Below are 21,776 nucleotides of genomic sequence, written 5' to 3'. Positions count from 1 at the left end.
GCCAAAGCTGGGCACTTTGAGTGGTGTGGGGAGGTGGCAGCAGGGCTCTGTGGGGGCTCGCTTCTGCCGCAGCAGGTCCCCCTGCCCCTCACGGACAAGGTCCCTCCTGCCACCCTGGGATGGGGTTTGGGGGCTGCTCACCCCGCACGCCAGTAGGACCTTGTCCCCAGCACCTCGCAGGGACACAGGACCTGAACGTGGGTGCCCTGACCCAGCCCATGCCTCGTCCCTCCGCGGCCTCACTGCCCAGCTGGCGATGGCCGATGGAGGGGCCAGCGGGGACGAGGGCTGTGCCGGGTGTCCCAGCGGACACGTGTCCCCCAGCCAGCGCCCCGGCTGGGGCAGAGGGTCTCTAGCTCGCCCCTGCCTGCTGCCCACCCTGAGCGGGGTGCAGAGACCACAGAGGCAGCGTTGGGGAACGTGCTTTATTGGGTGCCGGGGGTGTCCGGGGGGGCCAGTCCCTCACTCGAAGAAGAACATGCCGGGGGTGCGGTAGAGGCAGGGGGGCAGCCCCAGGGGGTAGCTGCTGCCCCCCTGCAGCGGGATCGCGCCCGCCGGCCCCCACGGCTCCTTCTGCTCGCCCACCCGTGGCCCCGCGGCCCCGAAGGGCGGCTGGCGGGGGGCGGCGGGCGCCGGGGGGGCCACGGCCAGGAGCTGCTCCAGCGCCGCGCCGCACGGCCGCTCCTTCACGCAGAAGCTCAGCGCCTGCACCCGGCACTGGTACCTGCCACCCAGCGCCTCGGGCCCCGGCCGGCCGAAGGGGCCCAAGACGGGCAGCGGGGGCTGCGCGTAGCCCTCCCCCTCCGGGAAGCAGGACGGGGGGGGCTTGCTCGTGCCCAGGAGGGTGCCAGGGAACGCGGGGGGCACCTGCCCAAAGGGCTGCACTCCCAGCCCGAGGGGTGCAGGCTCCTCGCCCTCCAGCTGCCCCGGGGGGGTGCCCGGGGGGGCCGGAGAGTCCTGCGGGGGGTCCCTGGGCTGGGCGGGCAGCAGGGCGGGCAGCAGGGCAGGGTGCGGCAGCGGGCGCTCGCTGGGCAGCGGGTACTGACCTGGCCGGGGCAGCTGCAGCGCTGCCGGGAGCCCCCCGAAGACAGTCTCCTTGGGCGGGCGGCTCTCGGTGGGGGCTAAGAACAGCCCCCTGGGCTGTGGCGTGTCCGGCGGGTACAGGCAGGGCTGCCCACCCTTGGGCGGCTGCCGGCGGGCGCAGGGCTCAGCGCACCCTGGCACCCCGGTGCCCTCGGGCAGCGCGGCGGGGCTGGGCAGGCGCCCCACGGCTGCCGGGGAGGTGTAGCCCCCCTCCGCCTTCCCCTCCTCGGGCAGCGGGGCGGCGGGTGCCACCCGTGCCCGGTGCCTGGGGGGCTTCCCGCGCCCCTCGTCCCCCTCGGCGCCCGGCGCGTCCCGGAGGCCCCTCTTCCTGGTGAAGCGCCGGCGGCGCCGCAAGAAGCTGCCGTTCTCGAACATGTTGTAGCAGTCGGGGTCGAGGGTCCAGTAGTTGCCCTTGCCGGGCTTCTTGTCGTCGCGGGGCACCTTGACGAAGCACTCGTTGAGGGAGAGGTTGTGGCGGATGCTGTTCTGCCAGCCCTGCTTGTTGTCGCGGTAGAAGGTGAAGCGGCCCATGATGTAGTGGTAGATGCCGCTGAGCGTGATGCGCTGCTGGGGCGCGCTCTGGATGGCCATGGCGATGAGGGCGATGTAGCTGTAGGGGGGCTTGGTGGCCTCGGCGCTGGGCAAGGGGCCGCCGGGTGGCTCGGGGGCCGGGGGGCTGCGCAGCGCGGGGTCACCGACGGGGAGGTCCGGCTGCATCCTCCCGGCCACCCGCAGCCCTCCCGCTCTGCCGCCCGGCCCCGGCACGGCCCGTTAAATCCCGGCGGCGAGGGGGGCGGCGAGGGGGGTGGCGGGCCCCTCCTCTGCGGGGCCGCCCAGGGCGGAGCGGGGCTCTGCCGGCCAGCGCTGGTCCCTGCGGACGGACGGACGGACGGACGGGCCGCCAAAGTGTGTGGCCAGCAGCCAGCGGCCCCGGGGCTGGCACAGCCGCAGGCTCCCCGGGGCAGAGGTGGGCAGCACTGGCCACCGCCGAGCCCCGGGCACGGCCCCCGGCTCCCCCAGCCCCGCTTCCCACGGGGGGTTCTCACGACCTGGGTCTCATCCTGCCCACGGTGCGCAGCCGGGCCCTGGCCAGGGACAGCGGGGGGCTGAGCGAGGTGCCGCTGGCAGGGCTGGGGCTCCTGCTGGCCCTCGGCTCCCCACTTGCCCCCTGCCCACCCCAGGGCCTCGGCCCCCACCCCAGGCTGGGGTTGTGCCGGGTCCCCGCACCGTGCCAGACCCCCGCGCTGTGCCGGGTCCCCGCACCGTGCCCACCCAGGACATTACCTCCAGGGTGCAGCACAGCCCCCACCTCCCAGGAGCCCCCCCACACCACTCACCAGGGGAAACTGAGGCACGGGCAGCAAGAGCCTTTGGGACAGGCTCCAGCGTTGCCGGGTCGGCAGAGCAGCTGAAGGGCACCTTGCCACTGCCTGCACCCCCTGCCAAGGGGCTGGGGACCGGGGCAGGATGGCACTCGGGGCAGGATGGCATTCGAGCCAGCGCAGGGACAGGGGGGTTGGCTCACGCTGTCCCCCGCAGCTGGGGCTGAGCTGGCTTTGCCCACAGCATGAGGCTCTGCTGGGGCTCAGCTCCCCCAGCTGCCCATGCCCCCCTCAGACGGGCACCAGCCCCCCACGCCGGAGCCAGCGGTGCCGAAATCCAACCTTTATTCTAAGGTTTGCCAACGGGGAGTCCCGGGGGTGCAGGGCGCGAGGGCGGAGCGGGCTCTACCCCGGCTCCCCAGACAAGCACACAGCAAATCCCACCCTGGGGGCTCCCCGGGAATAAATACAGCGACCTGGGCAGGGGTGGCATCGCCCCCAGCCCACCCCGACCGGCGCCCGCCCGTGTCCGGCCCCGCAGCGCTGAGCACCCTGCGCACACCGGCTCGGGGGCTGGTGGCCGGAGCGGGGCCGTGGCGTGGCAGAGCACCCCGAGGCTTTGTCACGACTGGGCTCTCCTCCTCCTCCTGCCCGGGCTCAGGGCTGGCAGAGCTGCCTGAGGACGTGGATAACGTGGCTGGAGGCGCCGGGGGCGCAGGGCTGGGGGCACTCGCGCAGCAGCGTCGGCCCCATGCGCTGGGCGTGATGGAAGAGCTCCCGCGCGAACACCGGCTCCACCTGCGGAGACACGGAGCCGACGGAGGACGGGTGCGGGTACACGTGCACCTGCGGGACCGCGGTGGCCCCAGCACCCAGCTCGCCAGGGCCGGTGTGTACTCACGTGGGCCATGATGAGCTTGTGGAAGCGGTGCGCGGCGCTGGTGGGGTACTCCTCCCCGAAGCACAGGTGGATCTGGTACTGCGGCGGGGGCTGCCCGCGGCTCAGGTACTCCCGCAGCTCTGCAAGACACCGGCCCCGTCAGGGGACACGGGGGCCCCACGGCCCCAGCGTGGACACACCGGAGCAGGACCCCCATTCCCCAGGGGATCGGTGTCTCCCGGGGCAGGGGCTGGCAGAGCCGTGTGCCCGCAGCGGCGGGTGGGCACTTACGGTGCAGGAACTGCTGCGTGTCCAGCAGCTTGTAGGTCTTCTCCCTCTCCAGCTTGTTGGGCCAGTCCCTGTGCGGGGCCAGTGGCCCATTCCAGTACACCCTACCCTGGCACTGGCGCTTCATGAAGACCCCCTCGGGCGCTACCCACAGCAGCACGCCGCGCTCCAGGTGGGGCAGGAGCCGCTCCAGCACGTCGGTCATGCCGGCCACGCGGCCGGTGCCGCCGAGCGCCCGCGGCGGGGGGAGCTCGATCAGCTCCATGCAGGAGGGGCCGTAGAGGCTCTCGCTGTCGGCCGGCACGGTGCGGGCGGCGATGCGGCAGCCCTCGGCCGTGCGGGTGGTGACCTCCTTCACCAGCACGTTGCAGTAGTAGAGGCGGACGTGGAGCCAGCAGTCTGGGGCGAGGGGAGGGTCAGCTCGTGGGCAGCCCGCTCTGGGGGGGCTGCCCAGGGCACTGCCCGGCTGCCACGGCTCCTACCTGAGTGGTTGATGTCCTCCACGGGGAGGTAGGATGGGGGCCCGGGGGGGAGACGACCAGGGGTCGGGTTCCAGCCATAGAAGACCCCCCTCACGTGGTACCCTGGGCCAGGACAGAGATGAGGTGGTAAAGGGACATGGGCCACTGTCCCCGAGGGCCACCGGGTGCTGTCCTGGCCCCAGCCCCTGGGCCAGGTGGGCAGCAGGGTCTTTCCCAGCGCTGCTGCACGTTACTGGGCCTTGTTAAAGCCCCTAAGTGCAGGATCGGGTGGCTTTGCTGGGGCAGGGAGGGAGCGCCCAGCCCGAGCCCCCCTCCCCGCGGGCACTGCCTGCACAAGGGACGGGGCGCGGGGCTGCAGAGAGAGGGGCTGCTCCTGCCCCTGCCCCATCCCGCTGCCGGGGACCCTCCTCACCTCGCTCGGCCGGGTGGGCATGGAGCAGCGGCAGCGCAGACACGTGGCACGTCTCCATCGTGCCCTTCTGGCTTTCCTCCTCCGGGCTGCCCGCGGCGCTGCCCTGGGCAGGAGAGCGGCTGCCGTGAGGGCTGAGCCGGCAGCGGGGGCCCTGAGCCGGCTGCTGCCTCTGCCACGGCCCCCTTGTGCCAGCAGATCCCCCCCGCCTGTGTCTGGCACCTGCGTGGCACAGGGGACCCTCGGGGATGCTCAGGCTGCCCAGCGGGACGGACGCAGGCGGCGCAGGCAGGGGGCAGCCGGTGGGCGAGGGGGGGCGGGGGGCTCCCACCTTCTCCAGGATGGCATGGGGCGGGGGGCTGGCTCACCTGCTGATCCTCGGCGGCTGGGGACCGCGTGTCACCGTCCCTCTCTGCGGAGGGCAAGGAAAACCCGGTGAGCCCCGGGCAAACAGCCCCCGGGAAGGCGCCCGGCTGCCCGGGACACCCGCAGAGGAAGAGGAGTGGGGAGGAAGGGTGATGTCTGCGGGACACAGGGCTCTGAGGGACAGCAGGGACGTACCTAAGTCCCGGGTGCCGTCGGACACGATCTGATACACCTTGTAGGGCTCGGAGATGTCCAGCTGGCTCCGCTCAGGCACCTCCTGGAAGTCGGTGCTCTTGTTGAGGGCGCAGCGGAGACGCGTCTTCCAGGTGGAGGGGTCAGCCTTGTCCGTCCCCTCGTGGTACTTGCCCTTGTAGACGGCCCAAGCCTGCCAGGCACAGGGTGCCCTGCGCTGGGGGGGGCTGCCAGCGCTCCAGCCCCCCCCGCTCCGCTGTCCAAGGGGGTACGAGCCCACCGGGGCAGCGGGGAGCCGGGGCTGTGTGTCCGGGGGGGTGCGGGGAGCTGGGTGGTGGGGGGTCCCGGGGAAGCACATGGAGCCAGGTGGGGGGTCCCCGGGGTGTGAATGGAGACGGGTGGGGGGTCCTGAGGGTGTGCATGGAGGCGGGGGGGGGTCCTGGGGGTGCACATGGAGCCAAGCTGGGGGTCCCAGGGGAGCGCACAGGGCCGGGCAATGGGGAGCCCTGGGGGTGAGCAAGGAGATGGGTGGGGGGTCCCAGGGGTGCTCCCGGAGCCGGGCGGGGGTCCCGGGGAGCCCGGGGTACCTTGAAGAGCGCGGCGTCCTGCTGCTGCCGGTAGTCCTGCTTGGCCGCGTGCTTCCAGGGGATGCGGAAGAGCGTGCGGTGCCGGTTCTCCCAGCGCAGCCCCGGGTACCGGCCGCTGTCGATCTGGGCGATCAGCCACTCCTTGAGCCGCATGGGCGCCCCGGGCTCCGCCATGGTGGCCCCGCGCCCCCGGAACGGCCCCACGGGAACGGCCCGCGGCAACGAAAGCGAAAGCGTGAGCCCGGCTTTCACTTTCCCTTTCCCGACCGATGCCGCTGGCTGGGGCTGAGCCGCCAGCCCGGCAACGGGGGGGACACGGGACAGCCCACGGGAGGGGGGACAGGGGCACCCGCAGCGGTGAGGACAGGACAACCCACAGGAGAGGGGACAGGGCCACCCACGGGAGAGGGGACAGGGCAGCCTATGGCAAAGGGGACAGGGCCACCCATGGGAGAGGGGACAGGGTGATCCACAGGAGAGGGACAGGCACCTCGCACCCATGGGAGAGGGGACAGGGCAGCCCATGGCAGTGGGGACAGGGACACCCACAGGAGAGGGGACAGGGCATCCCACAGGGATGTAATGGCACCAGAAAGCACAGGGGACTCTCCTGCACCCCCGAGTGCCTCCTTTCAGACTTTCAGGACTCCCGCACACTCCCCGCGGGGGACAAGGGACTCTGCTGCCCCATCCTCCTGCTTCGGGGACCAGGACACCTCTCTGTCCCAGGGTCTGGGCGCTCCTGTGGCACCAGCACCTCAGCCCAGGGGTGTGGGGGGGACGGGGTTTCCAGGCTGGTGTGAGCAGTGACGTTGCCCCTTCTCTCGAGTCTCTCCTCCGCTCTGACACTCGTATCTGCCTCGCGGGGCTCTGGGTGCTGAGTCGAACAGGAACCGGGTGGGAAGGGCTGAGATGAGCCTGAGGGAGCCTGACTCATCCCGTGCCCACGCTGGCTCCTCGCCGGCCCTGGGCTTCCTGGCAGAAGCCGACCCCGCAGAGGAATGCGGTGCCCATGGTCATGGTGCTTCTGGGCACCGGCCTTCCCATGCCTCGGGAAACGGCTGCCCGTGCCCGCGCTGCTCTGCGGGAGGTGGGTGAGATGGGTGTCAGCGCCCCGAGAGGGCTGGGCCCAGCGCAGGGTCCCAGACAGCCCCTTCGCTCCCAGCTGGCTCCTGAGCATCCTTCCCCAGCGCCACTGCTGCCAGGAGGGTCTGTCCTTCCCTCAGCTGCCCTCTTGGCAAGGGGAGGGGGGATTTCACCCCGTGGAGGAGCTGGCTGGTCCCAAGCACCACCTGACTGCCCTGGCAAAGGGCTGTGCTGGAGCAGGGCGGTGGCATGTCCCCTGCCCACCCCAGCAGCAGGGCATGGGCCAGGTGGTCTTGGCCCTCTGGGCTCACTGGGCTGGTGTCACACTGGTGTCAGCCCCTCCATCACCGCTGCGGAGCCACACGTCGCTGTGCTGGGGGGAAACCCGGCTCCCCCGCCCGCCCCACCGCCCGCCGGGTGCCCTTGGCAGCTCGCTGGGTTTCCTTTCCAGCTCTGAGTCAGAGAAAGTCACCCCTCGCTGGGAGGAGAGACGAGGCCCCGGGAGCTGCCGGGCTGCTCGGGGCTGCAAAGCCTCCGAATGAACAAGCAGCAACACGGCACCCGGCCCCGGGCTCTCCCGCAGGGCATGGGGATGGGGGCACAGGGGACGGGGGCACAGGGGACGGGGGCACAGGGGATGGGGGCATGGCTGCGTGGCACAGAGGGCACATGGGGCCACCCAGGCTGGACGAGGCAGCTGGGGCTGCTGGTTCCCTGGGGGCTGCAGGTACCCCGGGGGCTGTGGGTACCCCGGGGGCTGCGGGTACCCCGGGGGCTGCTGGTACCCCGGGGGCTGCGGGTACCCCGGGGGCTGATGGTACCCCGGGTGCTGCCCGCAGCGCAGCTCTCCCTGCCTGGCAGGAGGAGGCGGTGGTGATTCCAGCTCTGTGGCTCTGAGCACGGGGAGCTGGGGGAGTCCCAGTTTGGGGAGGGGGAGAGGGGCAGCAGGTAGGACCCCTGCCCCGGCCCAGCCAGCGTTGGGCCACGCTCGCTGGCGTTGCCACAGCCCGGCTGGCACCTCGCCGCGCTCGGGGCGGGCAGGAAGCCGCTGTGCTCCCACACCCGCCAGCGAGGGGGGGATTTCCAGCACCCTGGGCCCCTCCTCACGCCTTGTCCGGGACAGGGGCGCGGGACTGCCCAATGGAGGACCCGCATCTCCCCTTCCTGCCTTGGGAAGCGGGGCGATGGGGAGGGGTTGCACAGATTACAGCCAAGGCCGGGAGATAATCGTCAGCCGCCAGCTCGTCAGCCAGCCCCAGCCTGGCAGGATGAGCCTTTATCAGCCGGGGATTTAATCTCGTGTGACAGCCGTGCGGGACCCACGGGATCTAACCATCCCCGGGGATGCTGAGGAGCCAGTTTCCCTGCCGTGCTGCTCCCTGCTGAACCCTTAAAGTGTTCGTGCTGAAACGGGCTTCAAGCGGAGTCAAACATTAACCCGCAGCTCACCCTGCCCTCGCCCGGGATTTTCCAGTTGTGCAAACCAGATCTGCCAACACAAATACATTTTGCTGTGCGGCGGAGCCGGGCTGGGGGTGCCGTTGCTCTGGGCACGGCCCCGCCGTGGGTTTGAGGTGTGAACAGGGAACCCCTGTGTGTAAATGCCTCTGCCCCTCCTGGCCGTGCCGCCCCGGGCACCCCTTGCAGCACCCATGGGGTGTGGGGCCCCGCACTGCCCAAGCACCAGCACGGTGGGCACCGAGGGACCCGAGGGACACCCAGCCAGCTGCTCGCCTTCAGCCACAGCTGCCACGCAGGGGTAAACGAGCGACTATTAATTACTGATGGGTGTGCCCTGTCCCATGCTGGTGTCTCCTGGAAGCACCCAGGGCAGAGGCTTCCCGGGAAGGTCCTTCACGGGGGCCCCATGCCTGGCCATGCAGCTGGGACCCTCCCTGCAGGCACCTGTCCTGTCCCTGTCCGGCTCCTGGGGGACACCCTCCCATGTGGGAGAGGGGTGGCAGAGACAAGGGGCACCCCAGAAACACGCTCTGGCTCCCAGCAGGGGAGATGCTGATGACCCAGCTGGGCATCCTCAGCATCTTCCCCACCTGGGACTCTGCCCCAGGGAAAAGTATAAATAGGATGGGTCGGGGGAAGACTGGTGCCAGGAGGCTCCTGGACCTGGTGAGCAGAGAGGCTGCAGAGAAAGAGGCTCCAGGTAAGTGCCTGCCTGTCCCCACGGAGAGCCCTGCCATGGCACCCGGGTTTCTGGCCTCTCTTGTGACCTTCCTGCAAGGCAGCAGGGTGTCCCCTGCCTACACATGCTGGTGTCCCCAGCCTGCTCTTCCCGGGGCTGCAGAGCAGCCAGCAGCAGCCTCCAGACCTGCCCCATGCTGGGACCTTCCTCCTGGGCATCCCCTGTCCGCTCTGGCCATCGTGGGGGGTCAGACTGTGCCCCAGGCACACCGTGGAGAGTAGGTGTTTATTACTGGGGGGGGGCACAGAAAGCCTTTAAGCAAAAGGGCTTAAGGCTCCGCTTTAGTGAGGCCTGGCCGGGTTAAAGGCTTAGTTCCCATATTTTACAGACCGAGCTCTGGGCTGGGTGGGACTGGGGTGCAGCAGGCCCCTAAAGCTGCAGCGCTCGCTTGGGGCTTGTGCTTGGCCAGGCTGGAGCCAGACCCTCGCCCGGGCACTGCTGCGGTGGCATCACTCGCGGGTCCCGGCTCCGCAGCCGCCTCGGCTCTGGGAGCTTGTGCTGCTGCTGGGAAAACTGCTGAGAGGGGAGCGCCGGCCCTCCTGCGCACCCCGAGGGCTGTGCAGCAGGTACCCCAGCGCTAAAGCTGCTGCCGGCACCACCTGGGTGCTGGCCCCGCAGCAGGAGGGACCCCCTGTGCTGCGCTGCCCCGGGCAGGAGCCCGCGGTGGCCTCGGGGCAGAGACCTGCTTGTCCCCAGCACGCAGATGCGCAGAGGCTGAGCCCACCCAGTGTCCCAGCCGCTGAGAGCCAGGACAGAGGGTGGCACGCTCACACCCCAGAAGAGAAGAAGGAGCCTGGCTTGGCACTGCTGCCCCACACCGTGCTCCCCCTGCCCGCCGTGCTGTGGCTCCTTTGTCTCTCCCCGGCTGCGGGGTGATGCTCGCTGCTCTCTGGGGTCACTTCAGGCAAGCTGGGATGCAGGAGAACGTCCTCTTCACTCGCAGCAGGAAGGACGTCGTGCTCCTGATGTCTCTGGCTCTTGGCACCAGTCCTGGCAGAGCTCCCTCTGCCCTGGGTGCTCCTCCTCTCCCCGCTGGCAGCAAGGCCTTGATTTCTTCCTCGTCGTTGAACGGGGACGGCCCGTACCTCTGCTTCAGGTGCCTGCGGAGCTGTGGAAGGAGCAAACTAAGGTGCCTGTTTCCAAGGGCAGGCCCAAGCAAGGGGAGTGGGGAAGCCCCCCGGGGACCCGTCCTTGCTCTGAGCCCCGGGGCAGGCTCAGCTGCCGAGCGGAGGCTGCTCCCACCTTGCGGGCTGCGCCGCCGCCGAACTCAGCCAGCTGCTGCCTGAAGCCGGGGTTGGGGTTGGCGACGGGCCGGACGGTGCGGACGGCCTCCAGCACCTCCTGGCTGCTCAGCTCCGTCACGGCCATGACGTAGGCGACCACCACGGTGGTACTGCGGGAGATGCCGGCGAGGCTGGCGAGGGAAAGGGCAGAAGGGGCTGCTGCCGGCGGCGCGCCCTGACCCCGCGCTTGCCCCTTCCTCCACCCCTGTGCTGCAGCTATTTCGGTTCCTCTTCTCCAAGCACTTGCTCTCCAGGAGGCCTCAGCCCCTCCAAGGTCCTCTCCATCAGTGCCTATAAATACCCGCTCCTCCCCGGGGAAGCGAGAGCAGCGGCCGCTGCCTGGCCGCCTGCCCCAGACCCCGCTCTTCCCCCTTGCTCGGCTGCGGCGAAAAGCTGCCCCATCTCCAGGGCTGGATCCCGCTGGGTTTGAGTCCCCAGCCACGGACCAGGGTGGATCCGTGGGCACGGAGCCCTCTGGCATGGGCTGGCTTTGATCAGGAGTCTGCAGCCCAAGCGGGGGGGGCAGGGGGCTGGGCTGTGCCAGGGGGACATGGTATCGGGCACAGGGGAAGAAGCGTTACCAGTGGACGAGGCAGTTCCCTCCGTGCAGGCGACACTGGTGGATAAAACTGATGCATTCCTTGAAGTGCCTTTTGCTAGCAGGAAAAATAAACCAGACAGAATAAGGACCTCGGGGGTGGAACAGGATTTGTAGGCTGCGGGCAGAGCAGCCCTGCGCGTTTGAGGATGAAGCACCAACAAAAACTACTCGTTGCTTTACAGGCACCGGCTGCCGAGCCCCGCGCAGCTCCGTGCTCTGGTTTCCCAAGGGAAGGGGCACGGGCCAGCTCGTGCCGTGGGGATGCTCGCTGCCCCTCTCCATCTGGGCTGCCCCCCACCTCAGCCCGGGACTGGGACCCCCTCCCCAGCAGTTACTGGTCCTTGGCACTGGGGCACCGTGCCTCCAGCCCGCGGGAGGCTTGGGGTGCTGTGAGCCCTCACCCCGAATTGCCCACTCACCCCCAGCCTCCCTGGGGTACTCACATGTTGGCCTCGGGGGTGTCGGGCAGGGGGATGCGCAGGTAGGTGATGTTCTGCAAGACACAGAAGGGAGAAGAGAAACCTGGGTGCTGGGAGCCATGGTCGGGGTGTCATGGGTGCTCTGGCAACGCCTTCACTCCTCACCCCAGTGCTGCCTGCGGGGCTTCGCTCCCCCCACACAGCATCCCCTGCACTGGGACCCGGCTGCTCTCACCCTTAGCAAGCGGGTGGGAGGGGGTGGGAAACAATATGAGGCTGGAGAGCTGGGAATAGTTTCCCGTTCCCATTCAAGGCCAGGTTACGGTCACAAAATGGCCAGTTTCCCAGAGCGGGAGCACTGCCCAGCTCCTCTGGGACTGCTGGTGGGGAGAGGGGAGAGGTGTCCGTGCCATGGGGTGCTCGGAGGGGGAAGGCAGATGCTGCAGTGTGGAAGGAGCTACAAGGATCTACACGGTGGCGTTGGGCGCGGGACCCTACCTGCAGCAAGGGCTGGGGGGATTCATGGATCGAAACGATGTGGGTGATCTTGTTCCTGCTCAGCTGCTCCAGGTCTTTGGCATCTAAAGGATAAAACTAGACATTAGCTTGTGTTCATTTCTTACACTTCTCTTCCCACGAGTGCACCCGCTGCACTCCTGCAGGCAGGCAGCACGTGGAGCCTTGCTCCAGAGGGTCGGCTCCATCGCACCCCCGTGTGTGGCAGCCCCTTAAAAGAGTGAACTGGTGTGAGAAGGGATGACTCTGCCTCTGGGAGAAACTCCCTCCCAAGGGTGGGCAGCAGGAAAATCGCTCCCTGCAGCTGAGGAAACCTTGGCACCGGCAGATGCAGCCTGAGTTAACCCCGCTCTTGGCTGTCTCTGTCCATGCTACCCAGCGGGAAGGCTCAGCACCTGCATCTGCTCAGGCCTGAGCTTCCCACACTCCCCAGTCTCCAGGAGCAGCTGGGGACAAGCAGGGGAAGGGGCTCCGCCGAGGGGCGTCCTAAGCAGAATGATGGGGAGTGGGACGGGCTGGAGAGCAGCTCCCATTCTCCAGCTAGAAGATGAGGCATCGTGTGCTCACACACCGGGAGAGCTCCCAAGTCCTCCTGCTGCGGCTGGACAAGCCCTGCAGAAGCTGAGTGCCCATCGCTGACCCCCTGCCACAGCCCACCCGAGGGCAGGGAGCTCCCTCGTGGCACCAAACCGCGGGCCAGTGCTCGCCCAGTTCCCCGGCTGGAGGATGTCTCTGCGGTGGCAGGGCTCTGCTTACCGATGAAGTTCCCGAGGTAGAGGCCGGGGAGGATCTGTGGGACACAAGAAGTGGCAGCGTGAGCAGTGACCTCGTGCCGTGGTACCCGCCGCACCAGGACCCCCACGGGAAGCAGCGACCTCGGTCACAAAGGCAGGAGTTCTGCTGTTAACATGACCGTCCCCAGCCCTGGGGCAGGGTGGTGCTGGTGCCACTGACTGTGGGCACTCCTGGGGCTGACGCTGTTCTGGCACCCAGTATGTGGGGTTGGACACAGCCCCAGCACCCCAACCTGCGCAGCCGCCCGACGCTGCACTCACGGGCGCTGGGAGTCAGCCACAGCTCTTTTTATTGCTCCTCTTGCTTATCATCAATAGAGTCTTTGTCGGGGCTTTATATCTGAGCTCAGCGAGCTGCCTACGCCTCTGCACAGGCTTGGGCTGCACCCGTGGCCTGCGCAGGTCCTGCTGGCCGAGGGGGACAGGGACACACCAGGCACAGAGAAGCCTGGGGGGATGTGGTGGTTCCCCCCCATCCCCAAGCTCTGCTCCCCTCGCTCTGTGCTGCAGGGAGCCTGTTTCTAACAGCCCAGGCACAGATCGCTCTGGGCACTGTGTCTTCATCTTATTTTCCTTGTGAAATCCCACTTTTCATTACAAAAGATAATTACTTGCCTCTGCTAATTGCACTGCGGATGCAGAAGTGGGATACCTTGCACCCCTTCTTACCTGGAACTATGTTATATTTTCCCTTTCTCCCAGCCTGGCAGCGAGGCTCCCCGGGCTGTTCACCCCCGTGTTCCCCTCCAGTTTCTCCCTGCTGCTACGTCTGGCACCCAGGACCTGGGCAAACAGAGGTGATTTCTACCAGCACAGCTGGGCTTGCACTGATCTCACTGCCCACGTTGGGAAACCTTTCTCTTGGTCAAACAGCTTAAAGAGGGGGTTTTATGATTTTCTATCGACAGGGCACCTTTAACTTGGAGCTGCAGCACTGAAATGAGCTGGCAGGAGAGCGTCAGTTAGCGAGGGCAGCTCCCAAGGGCAGGACACCGAGCCACGAATAACGGCACGTTCCTGTCCCCAGCACCCTTCTGACCCGCTCCTTGCTGGAGAGAACGGGGCAGCACAGCCCCGTCCGCAGCACCGGGCACTTCCCCACGTAACGAGCGGGTGTGGGTCTGGGAAGGGGTGGTTAAGGCTCAGGAGCTGGAGGTTCTTGCAGGAAGAAGGTGTCTCCGCGACAAGGGGCAGCTCAAATGACCATAACCCAGCGCCCGTCCCCTCCGCGCAGCGATGCTGAGCCCCGCGCACAGCCCGGCCCCGCCGAGCAGGGGGTGCGGGACCGCCGGGAGCGGGGTGGCACGGGGCTCCCGGTGCGTGCTGGGGAGCTGGTGCCGTTGGGGAAGGTCTCCCCGCCCGGAGGGGCTCGCTGTCACCCCCGGGCGGCTGCCGGGACGAGCCGCGGCTGCGGGCGGGCGCACGTCCCTGTCTGCTTCTGCTCCGGTTTCGCTCCGGCGCAGGTAAACAAGCTGCCCGACGGCCGGGCCGGAGCCGGGGTGGATGAAACGCTGCTTGGCCCGGCACAGCGAGCCGCCAGGTAAACCCGAGCCGCCGCCAGCGCCGGGACGAGCCACCCCGGTACGGCGGCCCCGCAGGCAGCCGCCCCCGCGCTCCCCGGTACCTCGCTCATGCCGTTTCCCATGGCCGGCGGGGGGCACCGGCCGCGGGTGTCCTTGTCCCCAGCGCTGCCGTCCTCCGCCGTCCCCGCTCCGGACCCTCCCCGGCCCGGTGTCCGTCACGAAGATCTCGGCTCCCCCGGGATCGCTGCCCGCGGCGGGCGGGCCCGGTCCCAGCGCCCGCGGTGGCCGTGCCGGGGCAGGGGGGGACCTCGGCCGCCGTCCCCCGCCGCTCCTGCCCGGGCCTGGCCCCGGCTGCTCCGGCGCGGCCGCGCTCCGGCGGCTGCTCTGGCCGGGAGCGGACAAAGGAGGAGAAACTCCCTCCGCGGCGCGGCGTGGGAGCGCGGGGGCCGCGCTGGCCGCTGCCTGTCGCCGCCGCACAAGGCTGCTCTGTTGGGAGCAGAACAAAACCTTTGTCCCGCTCCATCAAGGAAGGTCTGTGCGGCCACGGGGCGAAGCGCCCGGCGCCATGCCCACCCCTGCCTGCGCCGTGCCCACCCCTGCCTCTGCCTGCGCCATGCCCGCTTCTACCTGTGCCATGCCCACCCCTGCCTGCGCCATGCCTGCCCTGCCTGTGCCATGCCCACCCCTGCCTGCGCCATACCTGCCCTTCCTGTGCTATGCCCACCCTGGCTTCTGCCTGTGCCATGCCCACCCCTGCCTGCACCCACCGCGGGGCATGCCACACCCTGGCCCCGCACCCCTCAGGGCTGCCCACGGGCAGGCAGCGGTGCCCACCCGCCGGCAGCGTCCCTGCCCTGCCCGGGGGGTCTGCATGGGTCTCCTTGGGGCTCCGCAGGGCAGCGGGGTGGGCAGCGCCGGCGCGTCCCGTCAGCCGAGCACAGGGGTCTGGTGGGTGAGGGCTCACCCGCTGTCACCCGCCGCCCCAGACCCCTGCTTCCCCCCCCAGAGCAACGTCCCGGGCAGGATTTTACAAGGTTTTAGACCTGTTCGCTGTCCCCCGCTGCCACCGGCCGCGGGGCAGGGACATACCGGGGGGGGGGGATCAGGGCGGGGGGGGCAGTGCCGGGGTGCTGGTCCCGTGAGCGCCCCCTGCTGCGCGGCGGCGCCGTTGCCATGGGGACGGACGCGGCCTGGCGGGCGCAGGCGCAGGCCAAGGCCCGGGCCCAGGCGCAGGCCCAGGCTCAGGCTCAGGCCCAGGCCCAGGCCCAGGCCCAGGTTCTCGCTGCCCGGCCAGAGGAGCTTTCGCCTTAAAACCACCCCAGGATGGTGCGTTGCAGGAGGGCCCCGACACGGCGGCACTTTGGGGCGTCCCGTTTGTATCCGTGGGCAGGTTTAGTTGCACCAGGTAAAACTCTTGGCAGCCGGGGAGGCCTGTCCGGGCCTGGCTGGGGCCGAGCAGGAGGCGTCCCCGCTCTGAGCCTTCCCACGCACCAGCGTTGGCACGATGGGGGCTGAAGGGGGGTTGTGGGGCTGAGCCTGCCCGCGGGGTCGGTGTGGGCAGTGCTGGTTGGTACTGCCCGGCCTGTGAAGGCTAACAGAGAACTGGTGGAACGTGGGTTGTAAGACCTGCTCTGTCCTAGCTCCCTGCGTTCATGCAGAGATACAGAAAACTGAAATCAAGCCTTCTTCTCCACAAAGGAAAAGCAGTTCTCAATGGTATGTGTATTTTTTTTCTCCTCAGCGTATGTGGTGCAGTTTATCCCCAGAAACTTCTCAAGGGCAATTCAAGCGAGTCAAACTGTGGGAGCATTTGTTCTGCTGAACCTTATGTTTCTCTTTCTGCCCAGCTGAGTCAGAAGAACTGCTTAGTGAAGAATCTGAAGAGGTTTCAGAAGCAGTTAGAAAGAGAAGCAGGAAAGCTTGAGGCAACAAAACGTGCCTTTATTCTGAAGACCTTCAGAATGCCTTCAGAGTACTGTTTGTTTGTGGAAGAATTTCACAAGAATCCTGGCATCGCTTGGGCTCTGAAACCAGTAAGTGTGTGCTCTCCCAAGGACAGTGAGACAGAGGTGAATGGATGCCTTCGTTCTGAGGAGGGAGAGGAAAACATGTAGGAAATCCGCAGGAAGAACTGGACAGGGTAAGATGGCGAGGAGCAGCACTGCTCTGGCCAGTTTCCTGCTCAACACCTACTACCAAAACACTTTTCTTATGGAACAATTTATTTCAGCAGTCAAAAGACAGCTCAGTTTATTTGTATAGAGCCCAAGTTAAGTCGGTGGTGAAGGTATAAAGTGCAGAGTTCTTGTGTGGAGGAACAGATTGTGCTCCCAGGGGTTCTCGCTGTGGGGTTATGGCCAGTTCATGCTCTGAAATCTTTCAGTTTGGCTGCAGGTGTGCAAGAAGATGGGTGGGTGTGCAGGGCAGCTGTCTGACTGGGCTTGTGGCTAGGCAGCATTCTAGGGCAGCACCTAAAGATCGAGCTGTGAAAACACCTGCTTGGTTTTAGGGAAGCCCCACTATGGTAGATGTGAGCTGGTGTAAATCCAGTCAGCTTAATGAGCAGACTTCCATCCTGAGAGCGTGAAGAGATTACAGGGTACACCGTGAGCCTGGAGCACAAGTTGGGGTGGATTTGGTTGGCATTACCTTCTCTCTGCTCTACAGTTAGAGACCTGAAGGGTAGCCTCGTGCTCTGGATCACGTTTGTCCCCCCCAAACCTGTAGCTACCTGGAGCTGTGCTGACCACAGCAACTTCCACTTAAGCCAGTGTCCTGGGGACCAAGGAAAAACTGTGTTTCCTTTAGAAATTACAACAACACAACGTTGAGAAGCGCATTGCTTCTGCCAGGTGACTCCAGCCATTTAACATCATGAGTATTGGCCCGTGGTGCATAATTAAAAATACACCCATCTGTGAGGCTGCGAGGGAGCAATCACTTGGCTCTGCGCAGCAGGTCTGGCGAGGAGGCTGGGACGGGGGATTTGCCTTGCCCTTCGAGTCAGGCCCAGGGGTAAGGGCACACTTGTGAGCAGTGAATGGGAGGTAATTACGCAAACTAATGTGTGAATTACAGCCAGGAGGATAGCAGCTAGTGATTATCTAACTCTACAAATGGGAATGTGTTAATTGGCAACAAAAAAACCTTATATTAAGCTGATTTTATGCCCACAGCCTCAATTAACATGATAAGTAACCAGAACACAGTAAACAAGGATATATGAAAAGCCTGTGATTACTGAGATTATACCAACAACTTAAATGAAATACTCTGTGGCTGACCTCCAAACTCGCAGACAAGTAAAAATAAACTCTGTGTTACTCCGTTGGTCTGTGCTCTGGAGCAGCCCCATGTTGTGATGTCCCAGGCTGCCTCCTCCCACGCTCAGATGCAGTAGTAGGTCAGGACGTGCACAGTGCCGCATCCCGGGGCTGCAGGAGTCTGGACCATCTTGGGAAGGTGCCCTGGGGAGCTCTGCTTCTCGGGTGGCTTATCTGGGCCACTCGTCACCTGCTTTCAATACATCGTGCAGTCTAGCCTGTCCTCAGGATTTTTCTGCTCTTGCTTGCCATAGTTCTCTGATGTCTTTCCTGACTTAACTGTTTAATTAAGTTCTATAATGTAAACAAATTTAAAATGTGACTTAACAGAATTCCCAACAACTTATTTTGCGTTACTTACATTGCTGGAAGCGTGTGACAGGGTTTGTTTATTCGGTGCCATGGAGCTTCCCCATGGGCTGGCTGCCTGCTCTGCCCTTTCCTCCAGGAATCCGTGTGAATCTGAGCTTTTTGCTCTAGAGGGCTGTTGTGGGATCTCCCTGCCCCATACCCTTGCCAAAGGTGCTTGCATACAAACATGATGAATTGTTTGGAGGGCTTCTACAGTGAAATTGTGGGGAAGAGCAGGAAATGCTCATGTTAAAGCCAGTAACTCTGCTCTTCCGTCTGTAGGTTGGCAGGTTGCAAGGAGAAGGAATTTTCCTGAAAACTGAAGGATATCGTTGATTGCAGAAGGTGAGAACGACTCTGTCTCCTTGGGGAACACCCAAGAGGTGTTTTGGGTTTTTGCTCTTATTTCACCTTCTGTGGTGACTTGTTCTGTCGTGCTGTGCCTGTCTCATGCAATGCTCCTTCACCACTCCCCAGGGCAACAACACAGTTTCTTACCATGGCTTTTGCCAAATGTCACATACTTTATCTAGGACCTGACTTCCTACACTCTGTGTGCGTGTTTCTGTGTGAACTGAGGTGAGGTGGGCTTGACACTAGGCAGCACTATCACAACTGAGTTATATCATACATTTCTCTGCACTTCGTAGGTTGAAAGTTTGAATTGAGAGTTTATGTTCTAGTGACAAGTGCAAACCACCAGTATTACACCAGAAATGGATTTCCTTGCCTTAACGCCCAGTGGCTCCTTTCCTCTTCTCCCAGTACATCCCAGTGAAGGCGTGGTTGTACAGAGGTGGATTTGCTCGCTTTCCTACTGCAGGATTTGCTCTGACTAGCAGAAATGGTCACTGTATCCTCCCTGTCTGTGTGTGCTGTAAAGAAGGGTATGAAAAGGAATGTGCAATTCTACTGCCTGGAATGAGATGCACCAGATGAACTTTGTCACTCCAGACTCCTGCAAACACCTACAGGACTGGGCTGTCCTGTTGCTGCCGCTGTCACCCTGTCTCACTCCTGTCTTTTTCCATTGGAAAACTGGTGTCACCAGATCACTGGAAACGTCAGTTTGACAGATCAGCGAGGACTGAAGCTGAAATGTCAGTCCTGGTTTATTGTTAGTGGTTGAATGTTGGCAGCCTTTTTTCTTCCTCAGCTTCACAGAACGTAAGGACAGGGTGATTCAGGGGAGAGAGCTCTTTGATTTCCTATGTGTCACGCTCGCTACTGGATTGAGTTTGAAAGCTTTCATTTGATTAACACGTCTTCCCAAAAGGTACCCCGCCTCAGTTTGATGGCTTAGGAGACAGGAAAATCCATCACTTCTTTCCGAGGAAGTTCAGCAGAGTTCATGCTTGCTCTGAGTGATCAAAAGCCTTTTCAGAGTGGGGGTGCAGCAAGCTGCCCTGGGTAAAGGAGTGCTGGGGTTTGGAGACACGCTGACACGAAGAGCTCCGTGCCACCATGAGGTGCAGCACTGGCTCAGGCCAGTCACTCTTTAATTTTGCAGATACCACTCTTGATTACTTCTCTCAAGAGGTGGCAGCTGAGAGAAGGAGAGAGAGGGAGGGGAAAAAATTAAATGGGATGTCAAATTCCTCATGAATCTGAGATGAGGGTCACTGAGAGTAATGGAGGGTGGTGTTGAACTTCCATTTTATGGGCTGCTCCCTTCTATAAATCTCTCTTGTCTGTATGGGGAGGGTCTTTGCAGTACCCTGATAGATGTTGATTGCTGTTAGGGAGCTTCTGACGGGGACCTGGGGACCTCTTTTTCCTATAGCTGTACAGTAGTCAAGCCTGGAGGGTTTAACTGGGCTGTGGGGCTGGTGGCCCCTACCTTCTGGTCTGGCTTTTTACTAAGAATTCTTACTGGGCTGTGGAGACTGTGGGGTGAGGATTGAAAAAACTCACGTGGACTGAACGTGTGGTTGTCTGTTGGGAAGAGCTTCGTGTGGTTGTGTGGGGATGTCTCAGGGCTGCAACTGGGCGATTCAGGCATCGGGATCTGAAACCATGAGGGTGTTAATAAACCTTGAGGGGTTGTAGCCTCAGGCCAGCAGCTTTCCCGGGGACAGGAGTGTGTCATGATGCTTCTGCGCCTTGTGGGTCGGTGCTTGCAGGCTGGCTGTGAGAGAGCCAGGCTGGAACTGCGAGTGTAGGGAGGTTTGAACTGTTTTACACGAAGGGAGCTGCCGTCTGGAAGGACACAGCTGCCTTTGCTCAGAGTTCAGGGTGTGTTAGCTGGGCGCAGCGCCCTGTAACTGTCTGTAGGATCTCTAGCACTGCGTGGTGAAGCCCTGCCAGTTTGGCTGTTCCTGGGGTACGTTCCCCTCCAAGTATCAACACATCACAAGTATCACAGCACTTGCCAGGGATGGAGGGTCACCATCATATTTCTCCTGCTTATGTATCTTCCAGCAGAGCCCCACCAGCACTGATCACCCTCCAGCCAGTGCCATTAGCTGCCAGCATTAAACATGACCCGTGTCTGCGGTTCCCTGGCTAAAGGGCAGACCCCAACTGAGGGAGGTCCCTCCTGCTAACTGCGGAGAGAAGGACTCCACAGGAGCTGAGGGGGCTTTAAAACAAAAAAACAACAAAAAACCCCTTTAAAACATAATTTGACTCCAGATTTGTTTTTTTTAAATACCACTTTTCTCCCTGGCCAAGTGAAAAACACTTATCATTAAAGTTCAGCTGAAATTCTCAGAATTTTATCTGCTACGTACGCAGCCCAAGTGTTGCAACAGCAGGAACCCGAGAGCACGACTGACTTGTCATTACAGGAGCTGAGAGAAACAGAAAGAGCAAATAGTGCTTCAGAAATGACAAGCAAATAGGATTATTATTCTTTCAGCCTTAATCATGGAGAGTGCAAGCAGTGCCATAGGTCAGGAAATTTCCCTTAGCTATGATTTATGGTGACAGTGCTCTCTATTTCACGTGGTGCCACTGGGGACGGCTTTATTTCAGATGAGCAGATAAATGCAGCTCAGCTGTGGTCCTGGATAGCTCTAATTAGCACAAGCTTCTCCGTTTGGATCCTCAAACCAAATTACAGCTTAGGCAGCCTGCACATAAAGAGCTGGAGTAGCTTCAGCTGGTCAGGAAAGGACTCTGAAAGTCCTTGATGTCGTCCCAGCGCCCAGATATCGCTGCGGGGCAGAAGCCGTTCCCAGGAGACATCCACGTTCTGCCACTAAAAGGGGTTAATGCTCACTCTGTGAATTCTCCTCAGCATTTACTGCTTCAGCTAGACTTTGGTTCTCACTTGTGTGTCTTTCTGGAAGCCAGAGGGATTTTTTTTTCTCTAGTACCATAGAGAACAGGAATAGAAACTTTGCAATAAGCTCAGAATGTTCTTTGGCTCAGCATATGGGAAAGAGATTTGGGGTTGGATTTCCTATTGCTTCACGCTTACTCCTGCCTGCTAGCAGGGTAATGATTTTGTGGGCAGGCATTTCTCTTAAATGAACCATTGGCAAAACTGCCTGTTTCTCCCTAATTTCCTGTTGTCGTATCTCCTCAGCTGCCTTCTGGAGGCGAATGCTTCACCTTCCCTCACCGCTGGTGGCCAGGCAGGCTGGGAACTCAAGCTTGTCACCTACTTGAAGACACACTTTATGTTGCGGACAGGGAAGGCAGGCAGACAAAGATGTTTATTACCTTCTAAGGGTTTCTATTACAATGTTTGGAACAGATGCTCTGGTACCGTGTCTTTCTTGGCAACTGGTCATAATATTGTAACCTTTTTAGCAATTAAATGATGCATTTCCAGAAACAGAGCTATGCTGCCACTTCAGAGTGGGAAACCAAAGCAGGGTGGGGCTGCAAAGGGGACGGAGCCGGTGTCGGAGCTGGGACTCGCACAGGAGCTCTCTTTCAGAGGCCCTTCTGCCTTGTGCCTCCCACACCCACCGCTTCTGGAGTGCTCTGTTCCGAGCACCTTGTCTCCCAGCATTTTGTGATTGACTTTACAACTGTCCTAAGCTCAGATATTAGTAGTGGAAAGATGCCCACTGCTTTCAGCTGTCCAGCTTGGTCTCTGATTGCTCTGGGAGTTTATTC

General features: G+C 63.2%; 3 protein-coding genes and 1 long non-coding RNA gene across 13 annotated transcripts; 1 reads left to right on the top strand and 3 right to left on the bottom strand.

The window, feature by feature from the left end:
- Nucleotides 1-411: 411 nt before the first annotated feature.
- Nucleotides 412-1,818, bottom strand: FOXS1 (forkhead box S1). Its single transcript, XM_068416083.1, has one exon. It carries the CDS (start codon nt 1,798-1,800, stop codon nt 463-465), a length of 1,338 nt encoding a protein of 445 aa, XP_068272184.1. The 5' UTR covers nt 1,801-1,818; the 3' UTR covers nt 412-462.
- A 935-nt stretch (nt 1,819-2,753) lies between these two features.
- LOC137672102 (interferon regulatory factor 4-like) lies at nt 2,754-5,822 on the bottom strand. Its single transcript, XM_068416094.1, has 8 exons — nt 5,610-5,822; nt 5,026-5,215; nt 4,833-4,876; nt 4,468-4,570; nt 4,056-4,157; nt 3,577-3,972; nt 3,307-3,425; nt 2,754-3,203 (listed from the first exon to the last, which is right to left on the bottom strand). Exons 1-8 carry the CDS (start codon nt 5,781-5,783, stop codon nt 3,063-3,065), a joined length of 1,269 nt encoding a protein of 422 aa, XP_068272195.1. The 5' UTR covers nt 5,784-5,822; the 3' UTR covers nt 2,754-3,062.
- Nucleotides 5,823-9,106: 3,284 nt separating this feature from the next.
- Nucleotides 9,107-14,528, bottom strand: DUSP15 (dual specificity phosphatase 15). Of its 2 annotated transcripts, none has more exons than XM_068416104.1 (7): nt 14,133-14,528; nt 12,471-12,504; nt 11,697-11,779; nt 11,223-11,272; nt 10,760-10,834; nt 10,138-10,288; nt 9,107-10,003 (listed from the first exon to the last, which is right to left on the bottom strand). In XM_068416104.1, the coding sequence occupies exons 1-7, from the start codon at nt 14,151-14,153 to the stop codon at nt 9,791-9,793; spliced, it is 627 nt and encodes a 208-aa protein (XP_068272205.1). In that variant the 5' UTR covers nt 14,154-14,528; the 3' UTR covers nt 9,107-9,790. The 2 variants fall into 2 exon arrangements, with proteins under 2 accessions (XP_068272205.1, XP_068272204.1); XM_068416103.1 differs by having other exon boundaries at nt 10,138-10,309; nt 14,133-14,524.
- On the top strand, nt 13,746-21,489 carry LOC137672109 (uncharacterized). Of its 9 annotated transcripts, none has more exons than XR_011049506.1 (5): nt 13,746-14,048; nt 15,672-15,747; nt 15,879-16,171; nt 17,988-18,050; nt 21,238-21,489. It is a non-coding gene; the product is annotated as an uncharacterized lncRNA (long non-coding RNA). The 9 variants fall into 9 exon arrangements; XR_011049501.1 differs by lacking the exon at nt 13,746-14,048 and adding an exon at nt 15,227-15,436; XR_011049500.1 differs by lacking the exon at nt 15,672-15,747 and having other exon boundaries at nt 13,749-14,048; nt 15,773-16,171.
- Nucleotides 21,490-21,776: the final 287 nt, after the last annotated feature.

This window comes from Nyctibius grandis, chromosome 19 (genome assembly GCF_013368605.1).
Source record: "Nyctibius grandis isolate bNycGra1 chromosome 19, bNycGra1.pri, whole genome shotgun sequence".
NCBI classification, from domain to species: domain Eukaryota; kingdom Metazoa; phylum Chordata; class Aves; order Nyctibiiformes; family Nyctibiidae; genus Nyctibius; species Nyctibius grandis.
Note: the sequence above shows the minus strand (reverse complement) of the source record. Positions and strands in the feature narration are given on the sequence as shown.

Coding starts and splice junctions, on each gene's coding strand:
- DUSP15 (XM_068416103.1), bottom strand. CDS start 14,153: ATGGGAAACGGCATGAGCGAG. Junction 11,780..12,470: donor CTACCTCGGGAACTTCATCG/GTAAGCAGAGCC, acceptor TTTATCCTTTAG/ATGCCAAAGACCTGGAGCAG. Junction 10,310..10,759: donor GGGAACTGCCTCGTCCACTG/GTAACGCTTCTT, acceptor TTCCCTCGCCAG/CCTCGCCGGCATCTCCCGCA.
- FOXS1 (XM_068416083.1), bottom strand. CDS start 1,800: ATGCAGCCGGACCTCCCCGTCGGTGACCCCGCGCTGCGCAGCCCCCCG.
- LOC137672102 (XM_068416094.1), bottom strand. CDS start 5,783: ATGGCGGAGCCCGGGGCGCCCATGCGGCTCAAGGAGTGGCTGATCGCC. Junction 4,877..5,025: donor CGACGGCACCCGGGACTTAG/GTACGTCCCTGC, acceptor TGCCCTCCGCAG/AGAGGGACGGTGACACGCGG. Junction 3,204..3,306: donor ACAAGCTCATCATGGCCCAC/GTGAGTACACAC, acceptor GTGTCTCCGCAG/GTGGAGCCGGTGTTCGCGCG.